This window comes from Centropristis striata, chromosome 16 (genome assembly GCF_030273125.1).
Source record: "Centropristis striata isolate RG_2023a ecotype Rhode Island chromosome 16, C.striata_1.0, whole genome shotgun sequence".
NCBI classification, from domain to species: Eukaryota; Metazoa; Chordata; class Actinopteri; order Perciformes; family Serranidae; genus Centropristis; species Centropristis striata.
In genome coordinates, this window is record NC_081532.1 from 29,578,814 (window position 1) to 29,593,908 (window position 15,095).

The window sequence follows — 15,095 nt, forward strand, 5'->3', positions numbered from 1 at the left end:
CCAGCTCAGTCATATCTTCTTCTTGCGCAATCTGTCTGTGCTGCTGCTGCTGATGTTCCAGTTCACTCTGTTTTCTGTTTTCACTCTGTTTTCTCTGTTTTGAAAATTCCCAGTGGAGAAGGTAGCAGTGCTGTGTCGGTTCCTGGACATTGGTGCAGTGACCAAAAACCACTTATTGAAGTATTCACTGGCCCATGCCTTCTGCTGCTTCCTGGCCTCAGTGGAGGATGTCAATCCAGCTGTGGCCACCCGGGCCAGACTGCTGCTGGACACCATCAAGAGGCCGGCCCTGCAGGTGAGCCTGTTAGACCCCATGTCAGTTCAATCCGTAGCTGCACATTAGAGGATCCCCAGAGGCCCCACGATACGATTTTATCCCGATACTTGAGTGAGGATGTGACATTATTGCTATTTTAAGCATTGTGCAATATTGTGAGTATTGTGATACAGTATACTGAGATTTAACTGTTGAATTGCATTTTGTGTCCACAAAAATTAATTCAATAACAATAAAATGATTTAGTCAAATAAGAGAAAATTCTGAGGTCTATTCATCTCACTTCAGTCTTTTTATTTCTCCACAATGAGAGTCAAACCCACAGACTGACCAACAAAGTATTCAGTCCAACTGAACTGAACTGATATCAAACATGTATGGACGACAACAACTGCAGCATTTTATCAAACTTTCCTCAACTTTAAGCTTCACTGCTCTAAATTTTTTAGGATTGAAACATAAAAACAAGGCTAACTTTGAAGCGTTATTTCGACAACTTCCCGACACGCACGCACATGGGGCCTATAGATTCCTTAGATCTTCTAGTTTCATGTGATACCAGTATCTGTGGTATATTCCTAAAAGTGAGCCCGCTACGGGCATCAACATCGATACTTGGCAGTAATGTATCAATATAATATTGCCACGGAAAGTATTGTGATACTATGCTGCATGGATCTTATTTATTATACAGGGGTTATGCCTGTGCCTGGACTTCCAGTTCGACACTGTTGTGAGGGATCGGCCCATTATCCTCAGCAAGCTCCTGCTGCTGCACTTCCTGAAGAAAGACGTTCCTGCACTGAGCTGGGAGTTCTTTGTCAACCGATTTGAAACATTATCTCTGGAGGCTCAGTTACACCTGGACTGCAACAAGGAGTTCCCTTTCCCCACTAGTATGTAACTGCTTTGTTCCCATTCAGAGTTTTTACAGCTGCTCCACCTGCACATTAAAACATTACATTGTAAACATTACAGCCTGATAGCAGGGCGAGCCCTTTTAACATTAATCAGCAGCAATTGTAGAATGAGCATGAGCCAACGAAATGTTATTTTGATGAGAAATTTAAATTGAAGATATCTACAATTCATTCCTCACGAATCACATTTTTAAAATCTTGATGGCAACAATTAATATCGATTTGTTAGTGTAAATGTTTGTTGTAGATATATGTAACTTAATTCCTAAAACTAGTGAAGTTTTACCATTGAGTTCTATTCAGAGTAACTTACAGATGTTCATCATTTAATTTTGATTTGTTCTAATTCCAAATCAACATATCCATAATGTTAATTTGACTAGTTGCATTTCTAATTAATGATATCTACAACTAATTTCTCACTAGTCACAGTGATGATTATTGATATCAATAGTTCAGTTGTCACTAGTGACAATGCTCTTTGTACAACCCTAATTACAAAACCCCCAAATGCATCAAATTCAGAGAATGTCATTGTTGACATCTTTAATGACATACTTACATATCAGAAATTAATAAAGTAATTTAGAAGTTGAACAATTACTTTGTAGTCCTTAAATGACGCCCACCTATCTGGATGGTTTGGATTTAAGTTGAACATATCAGAAATACAGTTGTTAACAACTGCAGATGGAAAGTTACTTCAACCAGTCACAATCCTTTTTTACCAATTTTTTGAAATTCAATTATATAATTATGTCATTGTTATTCTTACTAGAGAAAAAAAGAATAACTGACATTTATAATAAAATTAGCAAAGTATCCGTAAATCAGCTGTGACTAGTCAAAGTTGAATTTCTTCACATAAAAGTGTATTTGTAAAATGGGAAAACTGTTTTACAGATATCTCAAATTAACATTTCAGCATGTTAAAATGACACGTTGACATGTTGAACTATAATTTCCATGAGTAAAAACTAAATCGTTACTAATCAGCCATTCAAATGAAACGTTAAAAGGACTTTCCATGCTGATTTGGCTCCAAATTATAATCTTTCTTTTGACAGCCATCACAGCAGTGCGAACCAACGTAGCCAACCTCAGCGATGCAGCAATGTGGAAGATACGGCGGGCCCGCTTCGCCAGGAATCGGCAGAAGAGTGTGCGTTCCCTCCGTGACAGTGTGAAGGGAGGCCAAACGGAGTCTAAACGGGCATTTTCACTCCCTGAGTCACTGGGCAGCCGGATTCGTGAGTAGCACAGATCAGCCAATCAGTCTGTCTGTCAGTTTGAATCTGAATCTGTCACTTTCATTCAGTCTGGTCAAACAATGTTTGCAAATACCTTCTTAGGTGCCTCATAGGTGCTTTGTTTGATTTGAATTTTTTATACAGATGCAATCCATGATGTATCTTAAAGTTGGTGATTTATCACTTTATATGTAGAGAAGCACCTTACACTTCCTGCATTGTCCCAGATATGATCATGGCTATTCTAACTCTTATTTGCAAATGCTATTTGACCAAAGTTGGCCCACTTTCCTAATGTTTCTCTCCTCACTTGTTTGTTCCCATCTCACTTGAATGTCTAAATACTGCTTTGTCTAATAAAGGAGGAACTCCCAACCATGTCATTCATTTTATCTTTAGCTGTGCACAGAAGCCTGTCTGAGTTTCTGGGAGATGTTTCTTCTGCTGGCTTCAAACAGATGTGATTTGATATTTGTGATTAGCCTTAATTCTTGACAGATTTTAAACTGTTCTGAGGCCATATCGTGTGCTTTTTTGTGTGTTTATGTGTTTGTGTGTACACATGTTGGGTGACGGTGAAGCTCAGACATGTGTCCTGTACTACCTCCCTGTACACTCTCCTAAATTGTGTTCTTCATATGTGGTTTTTAGCTCTAAGGCTTACGAGGCAAGAGCACTCTGCCCCGACACTTGGAGATATGATAGAGAAAGTCCTACCAGGTAACGAACAAGCTGAAACATTATTCTTCATAATCATATCACATTGGAGGAAAATGCAGATTATCCGTAAAGCTAAACGTGAAGTATGACAGACAATAAGAAAAAGCAATGTTTGCTCTGTTGTGACAGTCATTGTTTTTTCATCCTTTACTAGTTCTGACACAAGAAGAGTGAAAAACAACACTCCTGCTAACAGCTAGCTGGTCATTTTATTGTGTTACATATTCCATGAACGCGCTGCACTGATGTGTGTGTATTGCATGATGATGTCTTCACCTGTCTAAACAGTGGACAGGATGAGTTGACTCCCCCTGTCTCTGTGTTGTTACCCCCCTGGTCCTGCACCCCTCCCTCCCCCCTCCCCGCATCTTCTCCTCTGTCTGCAGCACGTTTCCTCCCGCACTTTAACCCTGACGCTTCAGCCCCTCTTGTAGGCCAGACTCCGTCTCCCGAGGACGACTCCGTCATCAAAGACCTGCTGCCGGAGGACGCCGGCATCGACCACCAGACGGTCCACCAGCTCATCATGGTGCTCATGAAATTCATGGCAAAAGACCAGAGCAGCGCCGAGGCCGACATCGGCAGCGCCAAGGCTTTTAACACAGTGAAGCGTCACCTGTACGTGCTGCTGGGCTACGACCAACAGGAGGGCTGCTTCATGATCGCCCCTCAGAAGATGCGCACCTCTACCTGCTTCAACGCCTTCATCGCAGGCATTGCACAAGTGACTGACATATAATCTATTATCAACTTTTTTCGTATTCTGTGACTGCAGAGTCCCTAGAGCAGGGGTCGGCAACCTTTGAAAAGAAAAAAAATTTGTAATGGAGCTGCAAAGCTGACAAGAAAGATAAAAAAGCCTAAAATGTAGTCTAAATTAGCCAACCGACATTACTCATAGGTCATAATGAGCAGTTATTATTATGATTTTTGTCAGAATGCAGTGAAGACCCAAGTGCAAATGAGGCTGAACACCGAAGAAATATCTCAGGAGATTTGAATCTAAAGATATCCTAGCTAGGGAAACACAAAACTAGACTTGAAGTTCGCAAAATGTTGAGGTTATGCTGGAGCGTAGACTTTCGTAAGCTATAATCAATAGCTGACACAAAAACAGATTGCTTTAGGCCTAAACCAATGATAAATGGAAATGAAAATGTAAAGAAATTAACATTTCTTTTTTTTTAGTCACAGCCACATGGAGCCACTGCAGATGGCCTGAAGAGCCACATGTGGCTCCAGAGGCGCAGGTTGCCTTCCCCTGAGCTAGCGAATAACTGGTATATTTCGTTGCAGATTGTGAAGAATATCACAGTATAACATGAATGCTCACATTTGTTTCTTTCAGGTGATGGACTATAATATCGGTTTGGGGAAGCAGCTGCTCCCCCTGGTGGTCCAGGTGTTGAAGTACTGCACATGTCCCCAGCTGAGACACTATTTCCAGCAGCCCCCTCGATGCTCCCTCTGGGCCTTGAAGCCACACATCAGACAGATGTGGCTCAAAGCCCTGCTAGTTATCCTCTATAAGGTACTGTTTGTATTACTATGTGTTAGTGGGATTCTATTACATGGATTATAATGGTAGAACGATATATCGGTTAATTGGCCTGATTAATGCCATTTTGAGAAGATAGTACTCTTTGTTATTCATTTCCTTACAGAGAAACATCCAAATGACTGAATGATCCCTGACACTTAAGCTCTATAATACACTAAAATAAGACATATCACACCGGGAAACTGAGTGTGACACTAGGCTATTGAAAATGTACATGCAACACTTAGGAGAAGGTAACATCACTTGAAAACTTGTTACAGAGACCTAGGGCTGAACAATGTCTTCCTAAATAAGTAATGGTAACAACAGAACTGTTAGGTGAAACCCCACACCGAGGTAAACACATGTCTATACAAAATAAAATAGTATTCTCAACTTCATGGCTGCAAATGTGCCACCTAAAACAGTTGATCTTCTAAAAATAATATCGGATACCTGTGCTCACAGAGCCAATTATTTAATTATTATAGTATTTCACTGAGCAAACGTAAGTAAAGGTTCTATTTTATCAGCCCTAAAAACAACAACAACAAAACAACATTCTATCTGCATGACCATATCAGTGGACCATTAATGAATTATTAATTTAGTCGCCTTTTTTTTACTTCTATGTGATTGCTGAATCTTGATTTAACGTATTTTCTTTATAAATAATGATACATAGTATGAATTGTCAAGAGATAAACACAAGCTAATTTTACTTTTTCTATGCACCACAGTACCCTTACAGAGACATGGACGGGAGTAAAATTGTCCTCCATCTTATCCACATCACCATCAACACACTGAATGCCCAGTATCACAGCTGTCGCCCCCACGCTACAGCAGGACCCCTCTACAGCGACAACTCCAACATGAGCCGCTACAGTGAGAAGGAAAAAGGTAAAGGATACAACATTTTAGAAGAAAAAGCTTTGCTATGTTGATTATAATGTCAAGACAGGATGAAAATGACTTGCATTCCCAGTGAATCTTTCTTATGGGTGTTTGTTTGCCTCTTAAATGTAGCACTGATGCACATTTTTTCTCTCCATCTTAGAAGAGGACAGTGTATTCGATGAGTCAGACGTTCATGACACTCCGACTGGTGCTGCTAACAAGGAGTCACAGACCTTCTTTGCCCGCCTGAAGAGGATTGGTGGCAGCAAGTCTGTGAAGTACCAGCCGGTGGAGCTGAATGCCAAGAAAAGTAAGAAGCAGAGGCTTTCAGAGTCAAACATAGTATAACAGCAGAACATATTTTTGAGATTGCAGGAGGGTCTCACTTTCACTAGGATAAAGTCTCATTTTTCTTCTGTGCATCAGGTGAAATTGAGCTGTCAGAGTACAGAGAGGCCAGCGCCCTTCAGGACAGCATTTTGCACTGTGTGAGGGAGGAGAGCACCAGGAAGAAGCGGCTGCAGGCCATGCACAAACAGAAGTCTCTGGACATTTCCAACACCGACTCCATTCTCTTCAATCTGGATGAACACCGACGTAAATCCTGCATTGATCGCTGCGACCTGCAGGCTCCCCCTGTGGTCCTGCCGCCATCCTCAGCCACGTCACACGGCAGGCATCACGGCAAAGGATCATCCGATGGCTCTTCAGTTCGGGTGGAGGGCAACGATGCAGTGGACCGGCGAGGCTCCAAGCCAGTCATCCCAGAGGTCCGCCTAAGCTGCATGGAGACCTTTGAGGACAAGTTGGACCTGAGCTCCTTAGGAGGATCAGCTCAGGGGAAGGAAGACCAAGACCTCATCGACCTGTCCTCTGACTGCACCTCCATTCCAGAGAAACACTCACTGCTCTCCATGTCCGACAGCGACTCCTTGGTGTTTGAACCGCTGCCTCCTCTGAGGATCGTAGAGAGCGATGAGGAGTTCGACCTTAGCACCATCATAGCCTCCAAGTTCAACGGGAGCCCCAAGTTCTCTTCTTCCCCTGCTAGCAGCAAGACTTTGCGACTGTCTCCTGTGGTTCAGGTGAGTGTGGAGGACTGTTCCAGTGACAAAAGGTCCCCAGAGCTGCTGGTGGTAGAAGGAGGCTCAGAGGAACCGAAGCCAAACCGTATGACTCCCAGTGCCTCTCTGGATCTTCCTGACAGACTGGAAAATGTCTGCCATGAGAGTCCCATGACCCTAAAGCAGAAGAGAGACCTGCTGAGGAAGACCCCACATGTCCCAGACAGTTCGCTAGACGACATGTGTGAGGAGCTAAAGCTCGGGATGCCACTGGGGACGAGCCCCTCTGGTAGGACTGTCTTCTTGGATATCCCAGAAGACAAAGCGGAGCCTTTTTCCTCACCAGAAAAGAGCAAGAGCGACAGCAACGACGAAGAAGAGGAAGATGGGGATGACGAAGAGGATGACGACATGGGAGATGATTTGGACAGCGACCAAAAAGCTGACAACGCAGATGACAATGACGAGGCAGAGTTTAAAATCCAGATTGTTCCCAGACAACGGAAGCAGAGGAAGATAGCAGTCAGCGCCATCCAGAGGGAATATCTGGACATCACATTCAACATGTTTGAGAAGCTGGGTGCTGAGCAGACGGCAGAAACCGGTAAGAAAGAATGATGGATAAAGATATTTCCTACTTTACGAGTTTGCTGGTTAGGTGCTGTCTGATTTGTTTCAGAAGCATTTTAAGGTGATTTAGGCTTATCCAATACATTTTAAAAGCAAAACAATCACTTTTTGTATGAGTAACTTTTTGTAAACTAAAATCATTGTAAACGAACTAGAAGGACTTTTTAACTGGTTATGAAGCAATCTCGATGTATTCTGCTGCCTCTCTTTGACCTATAAAAGCAAACAAGGCCACCAGGTAGAAGATTGGCTATTTCTATATAGTTATTCTTCAAGAGAAACTTTGGCATTTTTCAGCCTGGACCCTAGTTTTTCATGTTTTTGTGTCTAAGTGATTAATGGGAACAACAATTTTTGAAATTGCTCCTGTATTGAGCGAGAGCACTGAAGCTGGCAGCCACAAATCGCGCTACGAGGGCAATCGCCCGGCATCAATGTAATGTTACCTCCACTAAATGTGCTTGTTGTTGCCACTGACACAGGCTCAGATTGTTATTATAACTGTCGGACAACATTTTGGAAAGATGGATGAGTTGATGCCAGGTCAACACAGTAACTTTAGCTCATAACATTACCTCCGCTCTGTCCCTCTTGGAGCAGCATGTTTCTTTAGGAAAATGTGCTTTGGTATAGGATTTATTCTCCTCTTTGTCTGGCAGTAGTCATCCTGGTTCAAATGGTGGAAAAGACAATATGTATGGATATTGTTAGGATCTGTTTGTAGCATAATTTGCCACAACTTCAGCCTATTGGTATGCGACGGTACTCATTGAAACACTTCCTTTTTGAAAAATCAACAAAAACTAAAGTTAAGGGACCAAATCAGTTTTGTTTTCAAGTTTTGGGACATTCACTACAAATCATCTATACTTTAGAGCACAGTTAACCAGTGGTGGAAGAAGTATTCAGATCCTTTACTTAAGTAAAAGTACTCTTACAACACTGTGGAATTACTCCACTACAAGTTAAACTCCTGCATTCAAAACTTACTGAAGTAAAAGTACAAAAGTATCAGCATCAAGCTGTACTTAAAGTAACAAATGTAAAAGTACTCGTTATGCAGAATGATTTTATATATTCTAAATATATTATTACACTATTTGTATTGATGCTTTTACATGAGCAATGTTTTAATTCTGTAATGATAGGGCTCATTTAACTACTTAATATTCTGTTATAAGATTTAATTTAAAAAAAAGTCTAATCACTTTAAATTCATTATTGTTCATCATTCATTTTTATATTAAATATCGACCTGTAAAGTAAGTAAAGCTGTCAGCTAAATGTAGTGGAGTAAAAAGTACAATATTTGCCTCAAAATGTGGTGGAGTAGAAGTGTAAAGTTACATAAAATGGAAATACTCAAAGTAAAGTACAAGTACCTCAAAATTATACTTATGTACAGTACATGTACTTAGTTACTTTCCACCACTGCAGTTAACCATTTTGCAAATCATGCTGATGTGTTTTTTTAATGTATTTTTTCGTACTTACAGGCTCCCAGTGGTTTCCAGTTCTGTACAATATGAAAAATCAATTAGCAGACTGTGAAAACTTGTGTTAAATCACTGACAGATCACTTCACGGTCTCGCTCCAGACTTAATCACTGACCTCCTCACAGTTTATGTTCCTAACAGATCACTGTGTACTGCTGACTCTCTCACATCAACTGTTCCTCTCCAGGGCTGAAGCCTACAGTGATGCTGCATTTAGTTCTTTAGTTTCCCTGTAGATCTGACAATGTGCACCTCACTTACATCTTTTAATAGAAAAGTCATCTTTCTAAACTTTCTTTTAGCTAGGAACATTTACCGTTGTGAACCTCACTCACAGTATGAGTTTATCATTTATTTACCATTAAATTGATCCATTTTCTTTGATTAGCCCCTTTATGGTGATAAACCGTTCTGCTTTGTTTTTAATGTTCTCATTTCTTGCGTGCTGCATAAATAAAATTTTATTGTTATTATCACAGTATGAGATAATGTAGGGCAGACTTTTCTTTTATCAGTCTGCTCTTATATTACCACATAATGTCAATGTAGCATTGACTAAACTGAACACAGGCTTAATGCTACTGTGATAACACAGTTCAGTCTCCTGATAGATTTTCACACCATTTTCAATTAAAATGGAAACCAATGGCGGCAAGGCATGCTGGGACAAATGCACCCAAAAAGCATTTAGCAATAGACAGTAGCAGGTTGCATCTATGATTAGTAGTAAAAAAAATTGTTTTGCTCCTTCAAGTCTAAGAGAACTCTGAAATATGTGTAAGCTCAGATCTGTATTTAACTGAACTCCAGCTGTGTGGTGTCCTGTGGTGTTTTTCTATATATGTGTGTTCACTCTTCTTTTCATACTAACACCTGAAAATATAAATAAATTGACTTAACATAATAGAAGTTAAACTGAAAACTGTGATTTTTCTACGTCTGAAACTAGTCATATAGGAAACACTAAACTTCACATAAGAAACCGTTATTAAATTAGCAGCAAGCAATCTTTAACAACTCCTAATGATAGCAAAAGTTACGACTGAACGTCCATATCAATTTTTTTATTCATAGCATAAAACTGTATATATTCTGATGCCATTGCCCCGCCCAATATATCCCCATATTACGTTGCAGATCACAAAGTTCTGTCCACATTGGAAAAGCCGCGGGAATCTGCCTCAGCCCCAACGCTCGAAGCTGCTATACCTGAAACAAGCCACCGCTCTTCAGTCTCAAGTAGGAGCCAAATACTTTGCTTCTAAGTCTCCTTATAAACCTCAGTAAATCTGACTGTTGTGGTATCATCATGAGACCTTTAATTGGCAATTTTTAATTGTTTGTGTCATCTTATACACGGTCGCCCATAAAGTTGGAATAATTTTGTTTTCAGACACAATCCTCTTCATTTTCATAGTGATATGTTTGGAAGAGATTGATTTATAAAGTGGTATAAAGGGGTAAAATATATTTCATTCCAACTTCATGAGCGACTGTGTATTTAACCTATACAGACAACAAAAAAACTTGACTAAAGCCATTCAAATTCTTGACCAAATAAGAAAAACATAATGTTTTTAAATAAGATCCACTCTAAAGTCTTGTTCTAATGTTGTACTTCTTTAAACAGACCGAGCTAAATGCTTGGCAAAATTTAGTCCTTCTGATTTAGAAAAAAATCACATTAACATCTTTTCTCATGTGTCTTAGTCATTTTCCATTGAACCACAAGTACTTTGGTATTGCAAAAACAATCTCAACACATACTTTTCTGTGTCTGACCTGTAGCTCAGTACCGCCAGGTGAAGCGAGGCTCTCTGGGAGCTCTGACCATGAGCCAGCTAATGAAGAGACAGCTGGAGCACCAGTCCAGTGCGCCACACAACATCAGCACCTGGGACACGGGTCAGTCACTCCACACTTTCTTTATCCCATGATGAGCCCTTAAGGGGATATATGGACATACTGTAGAAACACAAACATAAATACAGTAAGCCTTCCGTTCTTTTATTTAATCATTGATATTGTTCCTCTGTAGGTCCTACAAAGACCAGCCTGCTCTCTGCACCGAGCACAGTCAGCATGTTTGTCCCTGCGCCTGAGGAGTTCATTGATGAGCAGCCTACCACGATGTCTGACAGGTGAATGAATCAATCAGCAGCTATACCTGTCCTGGATTAGACCATCTTAATGCTTGACCCTCTTGACCCCAAGCAGTTTTAGGCCTTAATGTGGCCTTGTTTTTCTCTGCAATATTTAAGACATTTGTGTCTATGCAAACAGCACAATCATCGTTACAAGTAGGGAGAACTCAAAAAGGTCTTATGTGCAGAGTGACACAATTATAATGCCATAAATCATAAACTAAGAGAAAAAAGTTTAATTTTTTTTGATAATTTATTTCACAAAAATACCTACAAGTGTAACCAATATTGTACAGAAAATGGGGGCTCCATATGCTGTACATGGACCTGTTTATTGAAGGTGTGAATCAGCAGAAGCCCCACGATACGATTTTATCCCGATACTTGAGTCACGATACGATATTACTGCTAGTTTAAGCATTTTGCGACATGGTGAGTATTGCGATTTAACTGTTTAACTGCATTTTGTCAACCTGAGTGTCAGAGCTGTCAGAACGATATATATCGATACTTGGTGGCCATCAATCAATATAATATTGGCACGCAAAATATCGCAATACTATGCTGTATCGATTCCCCTCCTACTGTTTAGTACAAATGGTATATATAGTGGCATGGTTTAAATGAGACAGGTCAATAATGTGATTTCGGTGAAATATCACTATTTTAAGCTTGGATTTAGTTATTTTTCCTGCTGGAAGCACTTGTCACACATGATTTGTTCTTGGACCATCAGAAATTTGAAAATTCAATGATAATTTCTTTTTTTTTTTCATTTTTGTCCATGATAAATTGTGTTATTTTGGTAAGAAAGTGCCTTTCAAACCTGCCGTCGAGTTGTGTGGTTCACAGGGTTAAACCCGCCTGGTTTATTTCTATGTCATGTCCAAGGTGTCGGGACTGTGCAGCCGTGCTGGAGGAATACGACGAGGAGACTCTCGGCCTCGCAGTGGTTGTTCTTTCCATGTTCATCCACCTCAGTCCTGATTTGGCTGCGCCGATGCTTCTCGACATCATGCAGTCTGTGGGCAGGTACAGTCGCTCCTGCAATCTACATCCACACAGCACTTCACCGTTAAATGAAGTTTCATAACTCACCCTCAGAACTCATGCATTATTCATCCGCTGAGTCCTAATCCGCTGCTTTAACTTCTTTCAGGTTGGCATCCAGTGCCAATTTTTCTGGACAAGCTGAGAGGTATGAGACATTAAAGCCGTCACACCAGCGTTCACTGTGCTCATGGCTGAGTTTAATAATAGATGTGAAGTGTGACCGCCTGTCCAACACTGCCTTTCTCCCTGTGATGTGTTGCAGTATGTTGATCCCAGGGAATGTAGCAGGTGTAGCCAAGCAGTTCCTCCGCTGTATGTTTCACCAGCTGGCCCCTAATGGCATCTTGCCCCAACTCTTTCAGAGTAACATCAAAGGTCTGCTCATACCACTGACTACTAAACTCAAAAACCCTTGAAATGTACCTGCTCTATTTCTATAGAGACTCACAGCATGTCTAAGCTGCTCCTTTCTGAGCATTTTGACCTTGTCGCTTTACGTTTTATAACCTGTAAAAGATGTATATTTCACTGCTCTGCTTTATATATTTATTTAGATGTATCTTATTTTATCCATCATCATAAGACTAACTTAAAAAGCCTCCTTCTGGACATACTGTCTTCTTCATTCTTTGTATGTTTTTCTTTCTTTTTTTCTGCAGATGGAAGTTTTCTTCGAACACTTGCATCTTCCCTTATAGATTTTAATGAATTGAGCTCTGTTGCTGCCCTCAACATGCTGCTCGAGGTGGGATTTTATTTCTTCATGCTCGTGTGTTGAGTCATTTAACCAGCAGGAGGAGCTCTTGTTAAACCAAAAGTGTCCGTGGCTCCAACTCCATGAGCAGCATAAGCACATCTAAAACAACAAATCACTGGGGCATTCAAGAAAACCAGCCTTACTCTGCACCACTGTACCAGTTTATTGTTGCTGTTAAGGCTAAATAAATGACACAGATACAAACCCACTGGTGCACAAGCTCATCCGAGCAATCATCTGTGCTTCACTGTCCTAAATCCGCCGCTCTCATCATGAGCATTGTGATTGATCAGGACTGAATGATCATTTAAATGGAAATATCTTCGCTTATAGAATTTCATTATATAACCCTGTTATGGTTTATGCCTCTGTGCCCTCCAGGGCCTGAACAACAAGAAGAGTCTGCCAGCAGGGGGCACAATGCTGCACTGCCTGGACAACATCGCCACCTTCATGGAGGCTCTCCCCATGGACTCTCCTAGCAACCTGTGGACAACCATCTGCAACCAGTTCCAGACCTTCCTCACAAAACTGCCCTCTGTGCTTCCTCTGAAGGTAGATATTGACTCTTCCGTTCACTTAGTCATGGTCTGATATGGTCTAATGTGATTATGGCCGGAGGAAAAAGCATCTAGCAGTGCCCTTGTCGGGTTCAATAGGACGGAGTCTTAATATTGTAATTGATTTGACTCTGACGCTTTTGACCTTGGAGGTGAAATTAGTGTACAGTAATCAATTTATCACTGCAGATATATTTGAAGTCTAGGAATATGGCTATGCACCATGCAGTGCATTTCTACTTTTGCATTTTAAAGCCTACCATTAGTGAAGATTTACAACTGCTTTTTTGCAATGTGCGTTCCCTCAGTGCCCCATGGATTCCAGTTTGAGGATAATCATTTGTCTACTGAAAATCCCGACTACAAATGCAACCAGGGTGAGCCAAGAGAAGAATTTTACATACTTATATGTCCAAACTCTGGCCTTTAAAATCTGACCATTTCCTGTCTTCTTCCATCCTAAAGAGCCTCCTGGAGCCTTTCTCCAAGCTGCTGAGCTTTGTCATCCAGTATGGCATGTTCAGTCTCTCCTACCTCGTAGAACTGTGTGGACTGTGTTACAAAGCCTTCAACAAGGTACTCTACAGTGTGCTTACACATCTTTTTTGTGTGCATGTAGTTTCATGTGTAAGAATAAAGCCTGTGTTGACATCCAGTCTTGAAAGAGTTAAACCTTTTAAACTAATCCGCAGTGTTAAAAACATTGAGCTCCTGTTTGCAGGCCTCTCGCTCATCACTCTTGTAGTGCTACACCGACTTCCCTGACTCTCCAGTCAGCCAGAAATGTGGCCGTGTGTCACAGATGATTAAGTAGGCAATCAGCTAGTATTGATTAACATGATTAGTTGGTGTGCTAGGGCCGACAACGGTGTGTTTCTGAGTGGCTGTCTCAGACAGAGATGGAGCCAGGGCTGTCTGCACTGTTGGACCAGATGGATCCTCAGTCCTCCACCACTGTCAGCGCTGCATGCTTTATGTCTCCTGCAGTATTGATTTTCTACACCCTCTTTAATTCCTCACCGTATAATATCCGCTTTTCAAATCCCAGAGTCACTATGAGGAATTGCTTTTGGAACCTGTCCTGTGGAGTTGTTTTATGGAGAGGTGAGGTTTTCTGGGATGCGCAGTTCAGTTATCTTTGGAGGTCAGGTTTTAAGGACACAAAGTCAGGTTCTCCAGACCCGCTTAAGTTTGTCACACCGTGCACCTTTCGTCACAGTCGCACTGCACTATACGCCAAATGCGACCGGGCCCTGTGGCTTAAGAACAGCCTATGATTTGCTATTTACCAAAAGGACATGCTCCATTAACTTTTAATTATGAGAGTGCTGCGTACAGGTATGCGCATTAAGAAGCCACACAGTGAGAGTCAGAAGCAGCTCTGCATTTTTGTAAGAGCCGAGGAGCATGTGCCTGCGCCTAACATAAGCAAACATGACTGCATAGAGAAAGAGAGAGGCAAAGTGGAAGCCAGAAGATGACAGTGTGGTTTGTAAACAGGCAGCTGGGCTTTGTGTGGAAGGGATGAACAAAGAGAGCAGCCTGTCCTCAGGGAGGGAGAAGGCAGCCTGACAGCCTCATCTGAGCTGCCTGGGACTCTGGGAGGAGAGATCTGGACTGGCCTAAATCTACTCCTCAGCTTCACTATTCTCTGTCTATTCTCTGTCTCCCTGCCTCCCCTCCCTCCCCTCTCACTGCCTGTCCTTCCCCCTCTATTCAGGCTACAGAGTTTATGCTCTCCTCGCAGCATGAGTAAGGGAGAGTGATAATAGAAAAAGGCAGT

At 41.4% G+C, this 15,095-nt stretch overlaps 1 protein-coding gene across 2 annotated transcripts in view; it reads left to right on the forward strand.

Annotated features, from left to right (window-relative positions):
* Positions 1-15,095, forward strand: part of LOC131988235 (protein unc-79 homolog) — a 42,281-nt gene that overhangs the window by 23,859 nt on the left and 3,327 nt on the right. Inside the window, exons 24-42 of one of the 2 annotated variants that reach the window (XM_059353324.1) lie at positions 114-295; positions 972-1,173; positions 2,265-2,447; positions 3,099-3,167; positions 3,554-3,891; positions 4,516-4,698; positions 5,448-5,610; positions 5,768-5,917; positions 6,034-7,275; positions 9,936-10,037; positions 10,587-10,703; positions 10,837-10,939; positions 11,834-11,974; positions 12,102-12,140; positions 12,258-12,370; positions 12,655-12,740; positions 13,134-13,307; positions 13,621-13,689; positions 13,778-13,888. In XM_059353324.1, the coding sequence (XP_059209307.1) occupies positions 114-295; positions 972-1,173; positions 2,265-2,447; positions 3,099-3,167; positions 3,554-3,891; positions 4,516-4,698; positions 5,448-5,610; positions 5,768-5,917; positions 6,034-7,275; positions 9,936-10,037; positions 10,587-10,703; positions 10,837-10,939; positions 11,834-11,974; positions 12,102-12,140; positions 12,258-12,370; positions 12,655-12,740; positions 13,134-13,307; positions 13,621-13,689; positions 13,778-13,888 (3,767 nt within the window). The remainder of the gene's footprint in view (positions 1-113; positions 296-971; positions 1,174-2,264; positions 2,448-3,098; positions 3,168-3,553; positions 3,892-4,515; positions 4,699-5,447; positions 5,611-5,767; positions 5,918-6,033; positions 7,276-9,935; positions 10,038-10,586; positions 10,704-10,836; positions 10,940-11,833; positions 11,975-12,101; positions 12,141-12,257; positions 12,371-12,654; positions 12,741-13,133; positions 13,308-13,620; positions 13,690-13,777; positions 13,889-15,095) is intronic. The other variant, XM_059353325.1, reaches the window with a different exon arrangement.